The following is an 18,420-nucleotide window of genomic DNA, read 5'->3' as shown; positions in this document are numbered from 1 at the left end:
TTTTGACGTAGAACGTCTTTGTCGACTATACTGGGGTGCAAGCATGTGTGGTGAAGGAGTGTTAGGTTTTGAACGCTTGTAACTTTGTCATTTATAGATGAAATTAAAATCCAAATACGCCAATCGATAGGATATTACATAAAAAACCTGTTGAAATAAATATTTTTCCAATTTTTCTGTATTTAAACTTTTGAAAATGTACAAATGATAATTTTATCACTGATTTAATGAAATAAGCCTTTTTCCCAAACCCAGTCATCATAAACGAATACCACTTGGTTGCACATCATTCTGCTTGAACCTGAAAAGATATAAATCAGCGCTGCTCTCATGCCACTGCTCATCATTCGCTGCCAGACTGTTGAGCAGTTCAGTCGATTTGAATTCTCTCTAGTTTCGTTCGTTCGTTCGCAAGTCGAATTAGCTCCGCGTTGTGTAGTGACGCTCTCGCTGACCCAGCCATGGGTAAGAAATCGCGCGGTAACGCGAGTGCCGGTTTACCGGGAAAACAGACTCTCCCAGGAGACGGCGCGGCCACCGAGCCAGCCCAGAAGAAGCAGAAGAAAACCCCATTGCCCATCCCGACAGGCGTTGCGGACCCGCAGCCGGGGCCTCCCGGAACTAAACGACCCAGACCTGAAGACAGCAGCGCCACCGTATCAGCAGCAAAAAAGCTGCTGAGCAACAATCCGTTCTCCGCCCTGCAGAACGGAGCGCAGCCGCAGTCGGACCCTGAGACGGTGCCGAAAAAAGTTAAGTTGCCACCCTTCTATGTGAAGGGCTTCCCTCCCGGGCTATGGGAGCAGCTGGATTTCTACATTAAGCAGGGCCTTCGCTGCACCATTCAACGGTGCACGGAAGGCTACAAACTGATGGTCTCGGCCGAAAATCACTACAACGCAGTCCAGGCCCTCTTGGACAGGATGAAGCTGGAGTACTTCTCCCACGACGTCGAGGCCACCAAGCCGCTGAAAGTGGTGCTGCGCGGGCTCCACGACATGGACACCACCACCTTAATGGACGAGATTAAGGCGAACGGCCTCAAGCCGGTCGAAATCCACAAGATGACCCGCAGCAAGGCCATCAAGTATCGTGACCAGCTCTACTTGGTCCATCTGCAGAAGAACTCCACAACCGTGAAGGATCTCCATACGACACGCACACTGTTCCACATCGTAGTGAAGTGGGAGCGGTATAAGCCAACCCACCGTGGCGTCACTCAGTGCTCGAACTGCTTATTGTTCGGGCACGGCACCAGGAACTGCCGCATGGCCAGCCGCTGCATCAAATGCGGCAAAAACCACAAGATCGACGACTGCGACAGCATCGAGGAAGCCGCTCCCACATGCGCCAACTGCGGTGCTGCCCACAAGGCCACGAGTAAGGCCTGTCCGAAGCGGGCCGAATACGCCGAGATCCGGAAGAAGGCCTCGTCCAACAACCAGCCCGGTCGCAAGAAGGTCCCGGAAAACAACGCGCAGAACTTTCCTCCGTTATCACCGGTCCAGCCACGGCCAATTCCAGTGTTGGTGCCGCTCCCGCTCAACCAACAGTTGGCTGCTGCCCAGTCGGCTGCCGCTGCAGTACCCAGTCAAGCCTCCGGCCCATCGACGGATCCCCCTGCTCCGGGATTGGCCGGTACAACCGGTGAAGCTACAGACGATTCTCCGCTGTCAACGGATGAGATCGTCACACTGTTGGCCCAGGCCATCATCATCAAGCGCACCTGCGCAACAAGAACACAACAGCTCCAAGCTATCATCTCCTTCGTCGCTAATTATGGACCGTGAACCCATAAAGATCGCCAACTGGAACGCTTGCTCCGTAGGGGCGAAAAACATTGAGCTTGCAGACTTCCTCCGCAAGCACGACATCGACGTGGGCCTTCTCACCGAGACCCACCTCAAGACCGGTGACAGCTTCTGGCTGCCCGACCACAGCATTGTCCGGCTTGATCGCACCAGCTCCACGGGGGGCGGTGTCGCGGTCATCATCAAGAAAGGCATCAAGTACTGCACCCTACCCCACTACCGCACTTCCATCATCGAGGCCGTCGGCGTTGAGGTGGAAACATCGACCGGAAACGTCCGGTTCATCGTTGTCTACTGCCCCCGGCAATGTACCGTTAGCAATGGTACAGCACAGCAGTTCAAGAACGACCTTGCCATCATAACCCACACCAATGCCCGCTTTGTAATCGGAGGGGACCTGAACGCCCGGCACGAGGCCTGGCGGAACTACCAGCAGAACCAGAACGGCCGCCTGCTATTCGACCATTCCCAGCATGGTCTCTATTCCGTCTGGTTTCCGGACGAACCAACCTTCACATCACCGACGGGCAACCCATCGACGCTGGACCTGTTCTTGGCAAACACCAGATTAGCCAAGCCGGTTGCCGTCAACGACCTGAGTTCGGACCACCAACCGGTGCTGACCGAGCTGGGCTACAACGTGGCCCCTGCACCGTGCCAGCGGAAGGACTACCATCGAGTCAACTGGGTCCAGTTTCGACGCGTGGTCGACCGCCACATCGACGACAACCCACCGCTCGATACAGTGGAGGACATCGACCGGGCCCTGGAGGGTCTCCATCAAGCCATATCCGTGGCTGACGAAGAGTGCGTTCGACGAGTTCCTGTGAGGGGTAAGTTTCAAGCAATTGATTCCCACACCAAACTCTTGATTCGGCTCAGAAATGTTCGTAGACGCCAGTTTCAGCGGACTGGGGATCTGCAGCGTAAATACAAAATGGTCGATCAGAATCGGCAGATCGCTTCCAGAATGGTCTCAATCCGGAACGAGAGTTTCGGGCGGCTCGTTCAGAACCTGGACGACCGTTCCAGACCATTCTGGAAGGTTGCCAAGGTGCTGAAGTCTCACCCCAAGCCCATTCCACCACTTAGAGTCAATGACGAACGGCTTATCACCAACGAAGAGAAGGCCAATGCAATTGGGGAGCACATTGCCCAGTCGCATTTGCTTGGCTCTACAATCCCAAGTCCACTCGAGAACCAGGTTGTGCAGTGCGTCCAGACGTTAGATGCCTCCCCTTGTGCCGTCCCTCCAGAAGAACGGATTACAGAGGAACAAATTTGCTCAGCACAGTAAGAACATGAAGGCTCCCGGGTTTGACGGAATATTCAACCTAGAGTTGAAAAATCTCAGCGCGAGGGTGCACTCGCTGCTGGCTGCCATCCTCAACAGATGCTTGGAGCTGCACTACTTTCCAAGCATCTGGAAGGTGGCAAAAATCATCCCGATCCGCAAACCTGGGAAAGACCCTTCACTACCGTCAAGCTACAGACCGATTAGCCTGCTCTCAGCGCTGAGCAAGCTGTTCGAAAAATTGATCCTCAGCCGACTAAACAAGTTTGTGGAGGAACATGACATTCTTCTTCCGGAACAGTTCGGGTTCCGCAAGGGGCATTCCACCAATCATCAGCTAGTGCGGGTGATGAATAACATCCGAAGTAACAAAGCTGTATCCAAGTCCACAGCCATGGCCTTGTTAGACGTCGAAAAGGCGTTTGACAATGTCTGGCACGACGGACTTATATACAAGCTTTGTAACTCCAACTTTCCACCATACCTTGTGAAAATCACCCGTAACTATCTCCAGCAAAGGTCGTTCAGGGTGTCGTTGAATAGTTCCCTTTCGGGACAATTTCCGATCCCAGCAGGTGTTCCGCAAGGGAGTCTGCTGGGACCACTGCTTTACAGCATCTACACGTCGGACATCCCTCCTCTAGGAGACGGTTGCGTGTTCTTTCTGTTTGCAGATGACACCGCAATAGCCGTCAAGGGTAGGATGCCTCGTGAAATTACGAACAAGCTCCAACGATGCCTTGACACCTTTACTGATTATGCCACCACGTGGAAAATCAAAATCAACGCCTCGAAAACCCAAGCAATCATGTTCCTTCACAGACAATCGCCAAAACTTAAACCGTCTCCCTCCTGTACCGTAATAATGGATGGTACAAGGGTCGAGTGGTCCACTGATGTTACTTATCTCGGGATGTTGTTCGATGAGAAGCTCCTGTTCCGCTCGCACATAGAGAAAACCCTAGTTAAGTGCTCCGCCTTGGTTAGGTGTTTGTATCAAGGCAAAACAAACTGGCTGTTTACAAACAGATCATAGCCCCCGCGATCTTCTATGCCGCCCCGGTGTGGGAATCGTGCGCTCAGACCCACAGGAACAAAATCCAGGTTGCACAGAATAGAGTGTTGAGGATGATCCTAGATCGTCCATTCGACACAAGAATAGCAGACCTCCATCAAGAGGTAGAAATTCCCAAAGTAGATTCCAAAATTGATGATATGACAACTAAATTTATTCAAAAATGCAATCTTTCTGAACATGCTTTAATAAGCAATTTGTACATAGTAGGTTAAGTGTATATAGTAGAGTAGGTTAGTTTTAAGCTGTAAATAGTAGTATTAAGTAGTTTCTCTTCAAATTCTAAAAAACAAAACAAACCAATCCCACCAAGGTGGTCGACCGTGTACTAAGTCTAGGACTAATTCTGTAAAACAAATTTTGAATTTTGCCCATACCTAAAGATGAAGAAAGCAATTAAATCACTTAGTAATAAAATTTATATGGTAATCGTCCAAGTTAAACAAAAATAAAGATCATTTAAACTAACTGCCACTGCTCATTAACGCTTCGGACGGCGTGGCGCTTGGTCCTGCAGCAAGCAGGACCAAATCAGCGGCTTAAGGTGGATCACGGCGTGACCACAATGAGGAAAAGCAATAATGTAAACCCCCTCCGCCCTTCACAACAATCTCTCGCCCCCCCCCCCTAAACAACCTCACCTACCCCCCCCCCCATCGTCAAACCTCTCCTACCCTTCTCTCCACCATCAAACCCTTCCTACCCCCCCCCCATCATCAAACCTCTCCTACCCTTCTCTCCACCATCAAACCCTTCCTACCCCCCCCCCCTCAAATACCACTCCTACCCCCCCCCCCCCTCAAATACCTCTCCCCCCCCCCCAACATAAAATAACTCGAAAGCGAGACAGACTTTGACGATCCCTTTTTTCCGGGAAATAAATTTTAAACATACCACAATCATTAGTAAAACTAAGTTTTACCAAATTCGAACAAAAAATTGCTTTTAAGACATGTTTGATGACATAGAGTTGGTGAATTACACACAACTGACGGTAAAACATATCTGGTGCCTCTATATATGCAATTATATTAACATCCAAAGTCCATCCTATTTTACATATTCTGCACAAAAGAAACTTTCTGCTCCGCCCCATTCATAAAAAAAACTGGGGGAAATCCTATCAGGTTCTGAACCGGAAAAGATATAAAAGAGCGCTGCTGTCATGCTTTTGCTCATGATCATCATTAGCTGCTTGAACGTCAAGCAGTACAGTTCGGTCTTTGCTCGCTCTGTCGAGTTGTTCGATTAACCTATAGTTTGTTACAAACGTTCGCAGATATACTGCACGTCGCGTCGTCAGTAGTGTCGGTCGCATAGCGTGATGGGAAGACAGCGCTCTCGGAGCAGACTTCGTGACCAAGCGGAGAAGAAGAACAGTGGTGAGGGTAGCTCGGTACCTACCTCAAATAGGTACGCTACTCTGCCCACCGATGTTGGAAATACCAACCCAGTCCCGGTGAAGCGGACGAAAAAGAGGAAGAAGAATCAAGGACAGTCCGATGGTACGAGCGGACGCGACGATGTTACCGCGACGAACGCCAGCGACATCGGTGATTTCGGCGACGCCGTCGAAACCGAGAATTCTGCCGGCATGAGTGCGGTGAAAATCAAGCTTCCTCCACTGGTGGTGAAGCAAGTACCACTCAACACGCTGATTGGCGATCTCTCATCGCTGGGCGTTGCCGCTGAGTTTAAGCTCGGCAGGATCGGCACCAAGGTGATGCTGCGAACAAAAGCGGAGTACGAAGTGGCCGTGAAATATCTGAAGGATTCCAAGGCGGAATTCTTCACGCACGACATCCCCGGTGAGAAGCCCTTCAAGGTAGTCATCAGGGGTCTACCAAATTTCGACCCCAAGATGGTCGAAGCTGAAATCAACCGGTACAAGCTAGCCCCAATCGCTGTATTCCGAATGACAAGGAGAGACGAAAACGTGAAGAAGTACCCGGATTGCCTCTTCCTGGTGCACTTCCAGAAAGGGACGGTGACTCTCAATGCGCTGCAAGCCATCCGATCGATCTACTCCATCATCGTACGATGGGAGCCATACCGTGGCGGCCATCGTGACGTAACGCAGTGCCAGCGGTGCCTCAATTTTGGTCACGGTACCCGCAACTGCAACATCAAGCCACGCTGCAGCAACTGCGCTCAAGAACACGCCACTTCCAACTGCCCTGCGGATGGAGCCGTGGCGTTAAAATGCGCCAACTGTGGTGGTGCACATCAAGGTTCCGACAGACAGTGCTCCAAACGCGAGGACTTCAAACGCATCCGAAAGCAGGCGTCAAGCAACAATCAACCAGGACGCAAGAAGGACAAAACCCCAGCATTCAGGACGGAGGATTTTCCGCCTCTTCGTGCTCCCCAGCAAAGGCAAGCGAATTCGCGGGTGCAACCCGCCCCTCCTCAAGAAGCTTCCGGTGATTCTGCTGGCCAAAGCTCTCCATCCCCCCCTGGACTCTGGAGACAACCAACAACGCAAAACAACAACCCCGATCTGTTCTCAGCGGATAAACTGATGGAAATTTTCGTCAACATGTCCGGTGCTCTTCGTAAGTGCCGCAATAAGCCCGAACAGATCCAAGTGCTCGCTAAGTTCATCATCCAGTATGGCGTCTAAACCGCTAACTATCGTCACCTGGAATGCTTGCTCCGTAAGAGCAAAAAGAATTGAGCTTGCCGACTTCCTCCGCAAGCACAGCATTGACGTGGGCCTTCTAACCGAGACCCATCTAAAGTCCGGTGACAGCTTCTGGTTGCCTGACCACAATATTATCCGGCTTGATCGCACCAGCTCCAGGGGGGGTGGTGTTGCGGTCGTCGTCAGAAAGGTAATCAAGTTTTGCACTCTGCCCCACATCCGCACTTCTATCATCGAGGCCATTAGTGTGGAGGTGGAATCACCAACTGGAAACGTCCGGTTCATCGCTGTTTACTGCCCACGCCAGTGTACCGCAAGCAACGGATTAGGAATCCAATTCAAGAAGGACCTGACCGCCATCACCCGTACTAGCTCCCGATTCATCGTTGCGGGTGACCTGAACGCCCGCCATGAAGCTTGGAGGAACTACCAGAGGAACCGGAACGGATGTCTATTGTTCGACCACGCACAACATGGTCTGTACACTGTACAATTTCCGGACGAACCAACTTTCATCTCTCCGGCGGGAAATCCCTCCACGCTGGACTTTTTCCTGTCAAACATCGGACTATCCAAGCCGGAGGCGCACAACGATCTCAGCTCCGACCACCAACCGGTGGTGACTGAAGTCGGTGTCAATGTGGTTCCTGCTAGAAGCTGCCTGCGTAAAGACTACCACCATGTCAACTGGGTGCAGTACGGACGAATGGTGGACAGCAACATCGATGAAAATCCACTACTCAACACCGTAGATGACATCGACCGGACGTTGGAAGGGCTCCAACAGGCCATATCCATGGCTGACGAGGCATACGTTCGACAAGTTCCTGTGAGGGGTAAGTTTGTTGCTATTGATTCCCACACCCAATTACTGATTCGGTTGAGAAATGTTCGTAGACGCCAGTTTCAGAGGACTAGTGAGGACGTGAAATGGCCGATCTGAATAGGCAGATTGCTTCCAGAATGGACTCACTCCGAAATGAAAGTTTCGGGCGTGTTGTCCAGAATCTGGATGACCGCTCCAGACCATTCTGGAAGGTAGCCAAGGTCCTGAAAAATCATCCCAAACCCGTTCCACCTCTCAAAGTCGAAAATGATGACGATCGGCTTTTAATTACCCCACAGGAGAAAGCAAATGCGATCGGCGAGCATGTCGCTTCATCGCATTTGCTTGGCTCGACTATCCAAAGTCCGCTCGATGATCAGGTTGCGCAATGCGTTCAAAACCTAGATGTCTCCCCTTGTGTCGTGCCTCCGGCGGATATGATTACAGTACAACAGATTTGCTCAGCGCTGAAATGCACCAAGAACATGAAGGCTCCCGGGTTTGACGGTATATTTAACTTGATCTTGAAGAGACTCAGCATGAAAGTGCAGTCTCTTCTAACCGCTATCTTCAACAGATGTTTGGAACTGCACTACTTTCCAAGCATCTGGAAAGTAGCAAAAATCATACCGATCAGCACCGTTCGCATGTAGAGAAAACAGTAGTCAAGTGTTCTGCCTTGGTTAGGTGTCTGTTTCCGCTGATTTGCCGCAGATCCCGCCTCTCAAGGGTGAACAAACTGGCCGTCTACAAACAAATCATAGCACCTGCGATCCTCTACGCAGCTCCGGTGTGGGAATCATGTGCACAGACTCACAGGAACAAAATTCAGGTCGCTCAGAATAGAGTGCTGAGGATGGTTCTTGATCGTCCTTTCGACACTAGAATAACAAATTTACATGAAGAGGCAGGCATTGCCAAAATAGATTCCAAAATTAACGAAATTAAGACTAAATTTACACAAAAATGTAATTTATCAGAACATGCTTTGATAAGCAATTTGTATATAGTAGGTTAGGTGTACATAGTAGTTGTAGGTTAGTTGTAGTTGTAAATAGTAGTTATAAGTAGTCTTCTTTTTCAAATTTTCAAGCAAACCAATCCCACCAAGGTGGTCATTCTCAAAAACAGGCCTGATAGGACTAGGAACTGTAATTAACAATAATTGAAATTTCACAGGAACTAAAGTTGAAAAGACGCATCTGTGTCACTTGATAAGTTATACATGTAAACCACACAAATTCAAGAAATATAGATCATTTTAAGTAAGTAAGTGCTTCTGCTCATTACCGCTTCGGACGGCGTGGCACTAGGTCCTGCATCAAGCAGGACTAGGTCAGCGTCTAAAGGTGGATCACGGCGTGACCACAATAATGATGTAAACCCCCTCCCCCTTTCACAACAACCTCTCCCCCTCCCCCTTCACAACAATCTCTCCCCCTCCCCCCTTCACAACAATCTCTTCCCCTCCCCCCTTCATAACAATCTCTCCCCTCCCTCAACAACCTCTCCTAACCCCCCACCACCCCTCAACAACCTTTCCTAACCCTCCCCCCCCCACCCCTCAAATACCGCTCCTAACAAATCAATATCTATGTATCGGCCACATACTTAAAATATGTACATATAAAAACCATGCGTGACCACACATACTATTCATTTGCGTGTAAATTTCATGTGTACTTCTGAGTGGATTCTGTTTATGTGTGGTCAAATGAAAATCATTTGGAATTTCACATGGATATTTGTAAAGAAAAATGTGTAGTCAACCATAACCGAAACATTGAAATACTTCAAAATTTTAAGATAAAGTATAATAGTCGAAAATGCATGAAAAACATCAATTTTGTGTGGTTCTACGTCATACTGCGGTCGTGTCTAGGACACAACCCTTTACTTTTTCCAACAGATTACAACTGGAGATTTTCTTGAGGACTGGAGATTTTCTTGAGGTGAGCGGTGTTCCTTTCTAGAACACTGCCCGACGCAGGATCTTGAATCTTCACTCGGTTTCCATTCCTCAGACGCCATTACAACCCAAGCTACCTTTAAACCACCAGTTGATTGAGTAATAATTCCATTTTTGTCGAATAAATGCGAAAAAAATGCGAGGTACCCAACAACCAATTGAGAGCTCTTATAAAACACCTGAGTTGATTAAACGTTAAATAATAGCTTCCAGAGTTGAACAAGAATTTAGTTGTATTGCCTTTTTGGTTAGAAGCTTCAAAAGCTGCTTGAAGCACTCTTAAATGATTGTTTACGTTCGGTTTAACTATATGCTTTATAAGACCTACGATAACTTTTATAGCACCTTTGTTAAACTGATTGACAAGAGCTATATAGAACGTGAAATAAACGCATCAAAACAAACCATTGGATTGGGAGCTCTTATAAAACACCTGAGTTGATCAAACATTGAATAATAGCTTCCAGAGTTGTACAAGAATGTAGTTGTATTGCCATTTGATTAAAAGCTTCAAAAGCTGCTTGGAGCACTTTTAAATGATTGTTTACGTTCGACCAACCACCAACCACAATTTTGTTGCTAAAAATAGCACAAGTGATAGGCACGTTTATATGACTACAAGGCAATGATTATTCGACTGCAAGAGAAGTCACTCAAGATGAGCTTCATATACTTCTCTCATATGATCAAAATATGTATTCAAGAATAGAGCAGATGGAAACAGAAGCGGCTGGCAATCCGGGATCATGAGTTCGAATCTTGCTTCGAGAAACCCTCGGTGGAGTAGAGGTAAATTATATATAGGTGTTATTAATAAATGCAAACATTAATTTAAGACATATATCATATAATCAACGATAACATTTCTAGATAAATTCTCTCAATTAATGATTAGAGAGATTAATTGAAAGAATATCAATCAAAGATTAAACATATGCTTGTTACTACTTCCTCCATGATCACAGAATGTGAATTATGGCATAATTACATATTTTTTCAATATGCACAAATAAATTAAATTAATAAAAACTGTACAAGCAATTATTTTGGCGTACCACGACAATTGTTAAACTAATTTTAATCTGTGAATATTGTGAGTACTTACACAACGGTTATTAAGGAGTCATTAAAAAGTGCTATAAACGCTTTTCACCACTTGCTGTATAGTGATTATTTAGGAGTCATAAAAGAGTGTAACAAACGCCTGTCAGGTTCAATCTCTAATACATTTCGAAGCAGCTGTTAGGAGGTGTCTACAAACGTTGTATTAGAGCTTTCACCAAAACAATAAAGCTTGACTTTAAATATGTATCTATAAACGTTGTATAAAAGTTGCTTCTATCCGGTTGTTAAGGAGTCATTGAAAAGTGCTATAAACGCTTTTCACCGCTTGCTGTACAATGATTATTAAGGAGTCATAAAAGAGTGCAACAAACGCCTCTCAGGTTTACTCTCTACTAAATTTCAAAGCAGCTGTCAAGAAGTGTCTACAAACGTTGTATAAGAGCTTTCACCAAAATAATAAAGCTTGAGTTTAAATATGTATCTATAAACGTTGTATAAAAGTTGCTTCTACTCCTATACATATAATGCTGTAGTTGAACAGGTTCTCCAAACCAGTGTAAACAAGAGTTTTACAGAAGTTGTAATAAACAAATTGTACAGTTATTATTCAGCATGCAGTTGAATAAAATCACAATGGAAGCGTTTCTTCAACAAGAAATTGATTTTGGGTAAACGTTTTACTGAATACGTTAGACAACACCTTTTTGTTGCAGTTGTATAGGTTCTCCAAACCAGTGTAAACAAGGGTTTTATAAAAGTTGTGGTGAACACATTGTGCAATTATTATTCAACATGCAGCTGAACAAAATCAAAACGAAAGCGTTTCTTCAACTGGAAATTGTTACTTGGGTAACCAAATTCAAAAAGCCACAAAAAATTCAAAAAAATTTCACATTGCGTTCAAATTTTGGATTTGAACCGGGTAAATAATATAGAATGATAGAAAAAATAGAATAGAGGAGGAAATGCAAATTTTCCAATTTTATCTAATGGTCAGCGATTTCCCACTGTGCAGTGTAGTGAAAGGTTGTATTAGGTTTCAAATGCAACATCGAACGCACCAAAAACTGTTAATCCAGCCGAGTTATTAACACTCCGAATACGGTGCCTCCGAAAAGCGTGTAACGCCTAGTTTGCAATGGCATAGCTCAGCCATTTCTTGATGAATTTCAAAAATTGCGGTACCTCTAGAATTCCTAGGGTCTGTAGATTATTTTGATCTTAAAAAGATTGAAAATAAGGTTGTTTACTTTTTTTAAAAAGCGGAAAAAGTCGTTACACTTTTTTTTAAAAGGTATGTTTATGGGATTTGCAAGTGGCTTATGATCTATAATTTAAATTAATTAGCAAAAACGTTCATAGTTCGCCAGAATACAGTCATCGTTTCTTCATATGGATCCTGTAGATAACAAAACGGTCCTCCGGAAAATCCGGAACATCCGTAAAAGTGGTCCGCGGGTTTTTTTATTTAACATTTGGAACTGTGATATAAGATAGAATTTTTTGGTCGTGACATAAACATGGTCCAGGATGGCTATGAAACCATCCTCCGCGAGATCCGGAATATCCATAAGAGTGCTAATTCCATGAAACTGATTCTAGAGCTCCGTGTTTTTTTAATCGTCTTCTGAAATGTTTGCATTTTTCCCTCTACCAACACATCCGGAGTGGTTTGAGATTTGGGCGTAATTGCTTTTGTAAACAAACATGTCAATCACTGATTTCTCACGAATAAAAGCTCAATCTAGCACACAAACTATACCAAATGACAGAGAAATCAATCCTCTACCTGGTAGTGTTATTAGTTTTTGAGATTGAGGTTTAATTTGCGAGAAATCGTCGATTGACGTGTTTGTTTACAAATGTAATTACGCCCAAATCTCAAATCACTCCGGACATACGTGAGGGCTAGATCTCCACACCACCAGGTTGCACGAATTCAACTGTATTGCTAAATGTGCTTGGACACACAAACGCAGTTAAAGTTAGCCTGTTCAGTTCAAGATTTGTGGTTAAGCTTCAGCCATTTTGAAATCCTCAACACTTTGTTTACAAACATGTTGAGGAATTTCATATAAACAAGATCGTTGATTGGCTGATGCACATAGCCATCCGGACCATGTTTATGTCACGACCCCAAATTCATTCTTATATCACAGTTCCTAATATTTTTGAAAAAAAAAACTGCGTAGCTCTAGGATCAGTTTGATGGATGGACCACTTTTACGGATCTTCCGGAGGACAGTCCGAGGGTCATTCGGGTCAATGTTTATGTCACGACACCAAATTCTTTCTAATATCACAGTTCTTGGATCAGGATCAGTTTCATAGATTGACCACTTTTTTGGAGGTTCCGGATCTTCCGGAGGATGGTTCGATGGCCATCCAGGTCCATGTTTATGTCACAACCCAAAATCCTTTCTTATATCACAATTCCTAATGTTTTCAAAAAAAAAAAAAACACGGAGCTATAGGATCACGTTCGTGAATTGGCCACTTTTACGGATATTCCGGATCTTTCGAGGGACGTTCCGACTGCATTGTGGCTAATTATGAACATTTGTGCCTATTAATCTAAATTATAGATCTTAATCCACTTGCAAAACCCATGAACACACCTTTAAAAAAACGTGTAACGACTCTTTCCCTTTTTTAAAAAAAGTAGGCTACTCTATTTTCAATCTTCTTACACACTTGGAAAAAATCACCGACTTCGGTAATTCATTTACCGAATGCTCAACAGCTGAACGGTCGGTAATGTTTTCGGTAATCGAGAACATTACCGAAAAATCTGTAAACTGGATCAGCAAAATTAGCTGTCAAATTTACCGAACGATCGGTAACGTTTACCGATGTGCATTGCTTGATTTGTAGTCGACTTTACAGGAGAACTGTAATTTTGAGGACGATATGCAAATCGAAAATTACCGAGAGATCTGTAATTTTTTAAAAAGGTAACCGACTCAACTGTAATTTGCTTTAATATTGTTTCAAGGTGGCGGTCACTGCAACCCATGTAAACAATTGGCTGCTGTCGTGATCAATAAGTTAGTGTTGCAAATTGCACCACCAATGAACAAAACCGTTTTTGACGGAAGGATTCGGCGCTACACTGAAAACAAGGAAGCTTTGGAAGAATATTCCAAATGCTGTTTTCAGATCGTCGCCAACGGGAATGAAACTTGGACCGACAGAAAAAACAAGCAACAACATCGGCCATCTGTAATCGGTATTTATTTAGATAACGAAAATTAATTATTTGCGGAAAATATCTACGATTCACTCATTTTGGTGTTGTATAACAGCCTCCATAATTTCACCTTTTTATTTTTCACAAGCACGAACGTTTTTAAAGTTGATCGAAAATAATAATATGGTGGATTTGACGTTTACCTAGACCATTGCCGAACTCAGTAATGGAACGCTTTGTTTACCGAAACTTCAGTAAAATATTTCACCGAAGTCAGTGATGAAGCTGATTTACAGACCTGCCGGTAAAAATGTTTACCGTTTTCGGTAAATTATAATGAAATTACCGGAATTCGGTCATTTCATTTACAGTTTTCAGCAATATAGCGAGAAAATACCGAAACACCTGTAATTTTTAGCATTACCGATCTAAGACGGTAATTTTTTTTACCGAACTCAGGGTCTCTGTTTAAGTGTGTAAGATCAATAAAATCTACAAGCCTTAGGAAATCTAGAGGTATCGCAATTTTTGAAATTGATCAAGAAATGGCTATGTTATGTTATTGCAAACTTACCGTTACACGCTTTCGGAGGCTTCGTAGTCGGCGTAAAGTTGTTTACCCACCGTATTCGGAGTGTTAATAAAAGGGAAAATCGATGAAGGGAATCGAACATCGCAATTAGGCCCTTATGATTCTGAATTCTTAACATTTAAAAGTGTCCAGATTTTGGTACAACACGGTTTAATCAATTGTTCTAAGCCTCGTCTTTAGGTTCTGTATGGGCAAGGTTATCGACCTTTGGCGCGTTTGCATCCAAAACATTGATCCCCTCCCCTCGGAGCGATGAATGGATACACTTTACTTCGTTTGCGTTCACGTCGTCGCCGGACGGGACACCTTATCCACCCATTTCAACACGTAGCTGTAGCAATCAAAGCGCGTGTTGTACATAAGTCGCACTTTTGTCTTCTGGCGGCGACGCGTGCGACGTCACCATTGTTGCTGCTGTAGTTGACATACTTTCTGTGTCGACCAACGACGAAGTCACCACCGCCGCCGCCATTGCTTTGGCCACCGCCACACTTAGTCAGATCTGGTATGGGTGCCAGTGCCAGCAGCTATGTACATCTTCCCAAGCCAAACGACGTCATCTAATCTGATGAATCTTCCCCGCTCAATGGTGCTGTTGCCGCCGGGCCACGGATGGGAAGGAAGAGGAACAACACTGGTAAATAAGCGTATGCATGCAAATACGACTTGCCATAAGTCTCGCACGTTCCGGGGTCAATGTTACAGACAGTAGAGCAACGTTTTGAGCCCCCAATATTCGGGCATTTGGTTATGTGTGCTTATCCTTGGGAGTGTCCTTTGCAATCCTTTCTTGTATTTCACATCCTCCGACGACTAAGCTGCAAAACTGTGCGGGGCCAGACGGAAATAATTCAGGCGAAACATCTTTTCCATGAAGACGAGCACCGTCCCGGAGGAAAAGAAAGTCGAGGACGAAGAAGCTGCATCCAGGCTCTTATGTATTCGTCCATTGTTATAACCACAGCTAGAAGGGGTAGCGTGAAAAGTGTGGGGACGAGGCTCAGGTGAGTGCATGGAAAAACGACTCAGGTTTTTCTTCTTCTTGAACATCGACGTCGTCGTCGTCGTCGCCGTCGTTGTCGGAAAGAAACGGGACACTTCTTTTGTGCACAAGGCGCGCTGAGCTGAGTGCTGATTGGTCGAACGGACGTTTCTGTATGGTGGAGTTCCGGTGGATGGGGGTCCCTTCTCTCGGGGAGGGGAAAATGAGAGCAAAAAAGAATCCTCACCTGCGCGTGGTGTGCATGCTGAATAGGGTTTTGGTGGGAGGAAAACTGTTCCACTGGGAGTAGCGGATGAGAGATTCTCCGCCGTCCGGTACGAGAAGGGGAGGGTTGAGAGCATGCGCAGTGATCCCGTTGGGCTTCGGCCGGTGGAACTCGGCTTATGTTCGGTTCGGAGTGAGTTTTTCTCTCTTGGTTGCCTTATTTTCTCTCGCCGGCTGGTGTTTTTGTTGCTGTGGAAAGGATTCGCTCATGCATCAAGGTGTGAAAATGTAAACAATGAGAGAATTTGGTCTAGTAGATGCTGCAAGAGAGTAGGTTAGGATTTCCCGATATTGTTATGTTTATAACACGAGGAAGCAGTCATCCGTTTGGGTTATGGAAAACATGTGAGAGATTTGAGAGAAAAATGCTAAATTTCAAAAGGTAAACATTGGGAGCGTTTCTACGTACGGTTTGTTGTTGTTGTTGTTGCTGATGATAGCGATGATGACGGTCATGACACTACTGCTGTGCTATATTGCTAACGCAGCGTAGTTGAGTGGATCTTCGATGGCAGTCCGTGCTCTGCCCTGTGATGATGAATAAATATAAAATTGGTATTTCGCCGAGATAAACGGAACCCTCGGTGAGGAAACTGTTGACCGTTTCTTTTCAGTGTCGTTTCGGATGCGCTGTAGAGCGGTAGTGTTTTTCGCGGACTCGCGGCTCGATTTCCAATGTTTAGTGGATTGAAGGGTAATAGTTTTGTGATTCGGTTTAGTGATCATCCGTAATGAAGTGGATTAATGTGGCTTAGTGTGAATTATACGGTTTCCATTAAGTGATTTCATCTACATTACAGTGGCAGTGCTGTGTACACATCCGTATTTAATCATAACACGTATTTGAGTTCGTTACGCGTGCTAATCGTTCGCATATTATAACTGATTAAGTGGTGATTACCGGATGATTGAAGGTGAAGGTTGTGAGTTACAGAAGTAAATGTGTGCTATTCCAGAAATCCATCGGTGAGATTGCATAACTACTAGTGTGACAAACTACAACAACCGGAAGTACGTGGTGGCGATTGTCACGACTGTGTCTGACACCTTGTTAAACTAGTTTCGGAGCTTGTTTGTTCTGATCCTTGGTGGCCACTTGCCAAGCCTCCTACACTCGTAATCGTGCAGTGGTGCAGCCCGTGGCACCGTTTCGACGCGGTTGTCTGCCGGTTTTCCCGTTGCTGAGTACTTATAATTGATTGGAGAGGATGCCCCACGTTCGAGCCGGAGGAGTGGGGACCCTCCTGATGCTGTGGGCAACAGTGTTGCCACGTGTCCTGCTCACACTACTGCTGCTAGTTGGAACGATGACTCAAAATCAGGTGCAATCGGTTGCTGCTCCTTCATCTAATATGGGAATAGTGGCGAACGGTGAGTGTTGGTCTAGACATTAATTACAAATGATCAAAAGGAATATTAATGGGGATTTGGATGCGGGGACCGTCGATGTCGATGGCACACATACCGGTTGACCACGTGTTTGAGGGTTCATTCGATTGTTGTTCTGAAGGGTGCGAAAAAAGTTTAATAACCGAAGACCACCTGTCGGGTACCTCATAGAGCCAGCGAACGAAAAGTTTTCCGGCACGAAGCGTATTCAATATAAAGGGATTGAAACAAGGGCTGCTTCGTTATTAAGGATGATTTCCAGCGGATATTTAATATGCATAGCCATTTCTTTAATTCCAGCGGAATATTATTGGAAAAATACCGTATTTGATTATATTTTGATTTCAGAACCTTTAATTGAATGGGCAATTATTTCTACTTTAGATAGGTACTCCTATTTTGAACCTCCTCTTTAAATACATCTTCAAACCGCCAAAGACCTGCAGCTTTGGTTCAGATTGAGGTGAATCATTTTTTGTTTTTTGACGTAGAACTACGTCTTTGTCGACTATACTGGGGTGCAAATCAAAAATATGTATGATGAAAAGTGTTAGGTTTTGAACGCTTGTAACTTTGTCACTTATAGATTAAATTAAAATCCAATACGTTAATCGATCGGATATTACTTTCCGAATTTATTGAAATAAAAACTTTTCCAATTTTCAATAAAAAAAAACTTTTGAAAAATGTACAAATGATCATTTTATCACTGTTTTCATGAAATAAACGTTTTCCCTAAACCCAGTCGTCATAATCGAGTACCACTTGGTTGCACATCGTTCTGCTTGAACCTGAAAAGATATAAAACAGCATTTTGTTCAATATTGAAAGTACCGTCCTCTGATAAGGAAAACAACTGCCTGTTGCGTTATCATAAAATGCAACCTTCACTCTCTTCTCTGCTTCAGGGACCTGATTTAAAACTAGATGGAGCTACTGAAAAAATTAAGGTATTTTTTGGCAATTTTTTTTTATCCCAAAACATGCATGGTGTATTTGTGGACTATACTGGGGTGCTACTCCAATATATATAACGGCTAGTTTAGGACCTCACATTTGAATTTTCATAATTTATTACATTCCAGGAAAAATACTTGAACCAACATTGAACCGTACCCGAAACATTGAAATACTTGAATTTTTTTAGATAAAGTATAATAGTCAAAAATATATGACATACATCAATTTTGCGTAGTTCTACGTCATATTGCGGTCGTGTCTAGGACATTACCGTTAAATTTTATTTTTCGCTCTTTTATTCACCAATATCTGAATTAGGATTTGTTTTATCTTCAGTA

The 18,420-nt window shown here is 44.7% G+C and overlaps 1 protein-coding gene across 1 annotated transcript in view; it reads left to right on the top strand.

Annotated features, from left to right (window-relative positions):
* The first annotated feature begins 16,366 nt into the window (after nt 1-16,366).
* LOC135706560 (lachesin-like) overlaps nt 16,367-18,420 on the top strand; it is a 269,244-nt gene continuing 267,190 nt past the window's right edge. Inside the window, exon 1 of the mRNA XM_065228210.1 lies at nt 16,367-17,104. Within this exon, the coding sequence (XP_065084282.1) occupies nt 16,942-17,104 (163 nt within the window). The 5' untranslated portion in view covers nt 16,367-16,941. The remainder of the gene's footprint in view (nt 17,105-18,420) is intronic.

Source organism: Ochlerotatus camptorhynchus, unplaced genomic scaffold (genome assembly GCF_037179485.1).
Source record: "Ochlerotatus camptorhynchus isolate MF236.1 unplaced genomic scaffold, CSIRO-AGI_Acam_v1.1 ptg000284l, whole genome shotgun sequence".
NCBI classification, from domain to species: domain Eukaryota; kingdom Metazoa; phylum Arthropoda; class Insecta; order Diptera; family Culicidae; genus Ochlerotatus; species Ochlerotatus camptorhynchus.
Note: the sequence above shows the minus strand (reverse complement) of the source record. Positions and strands in the feature narration are given on the sequence as shown.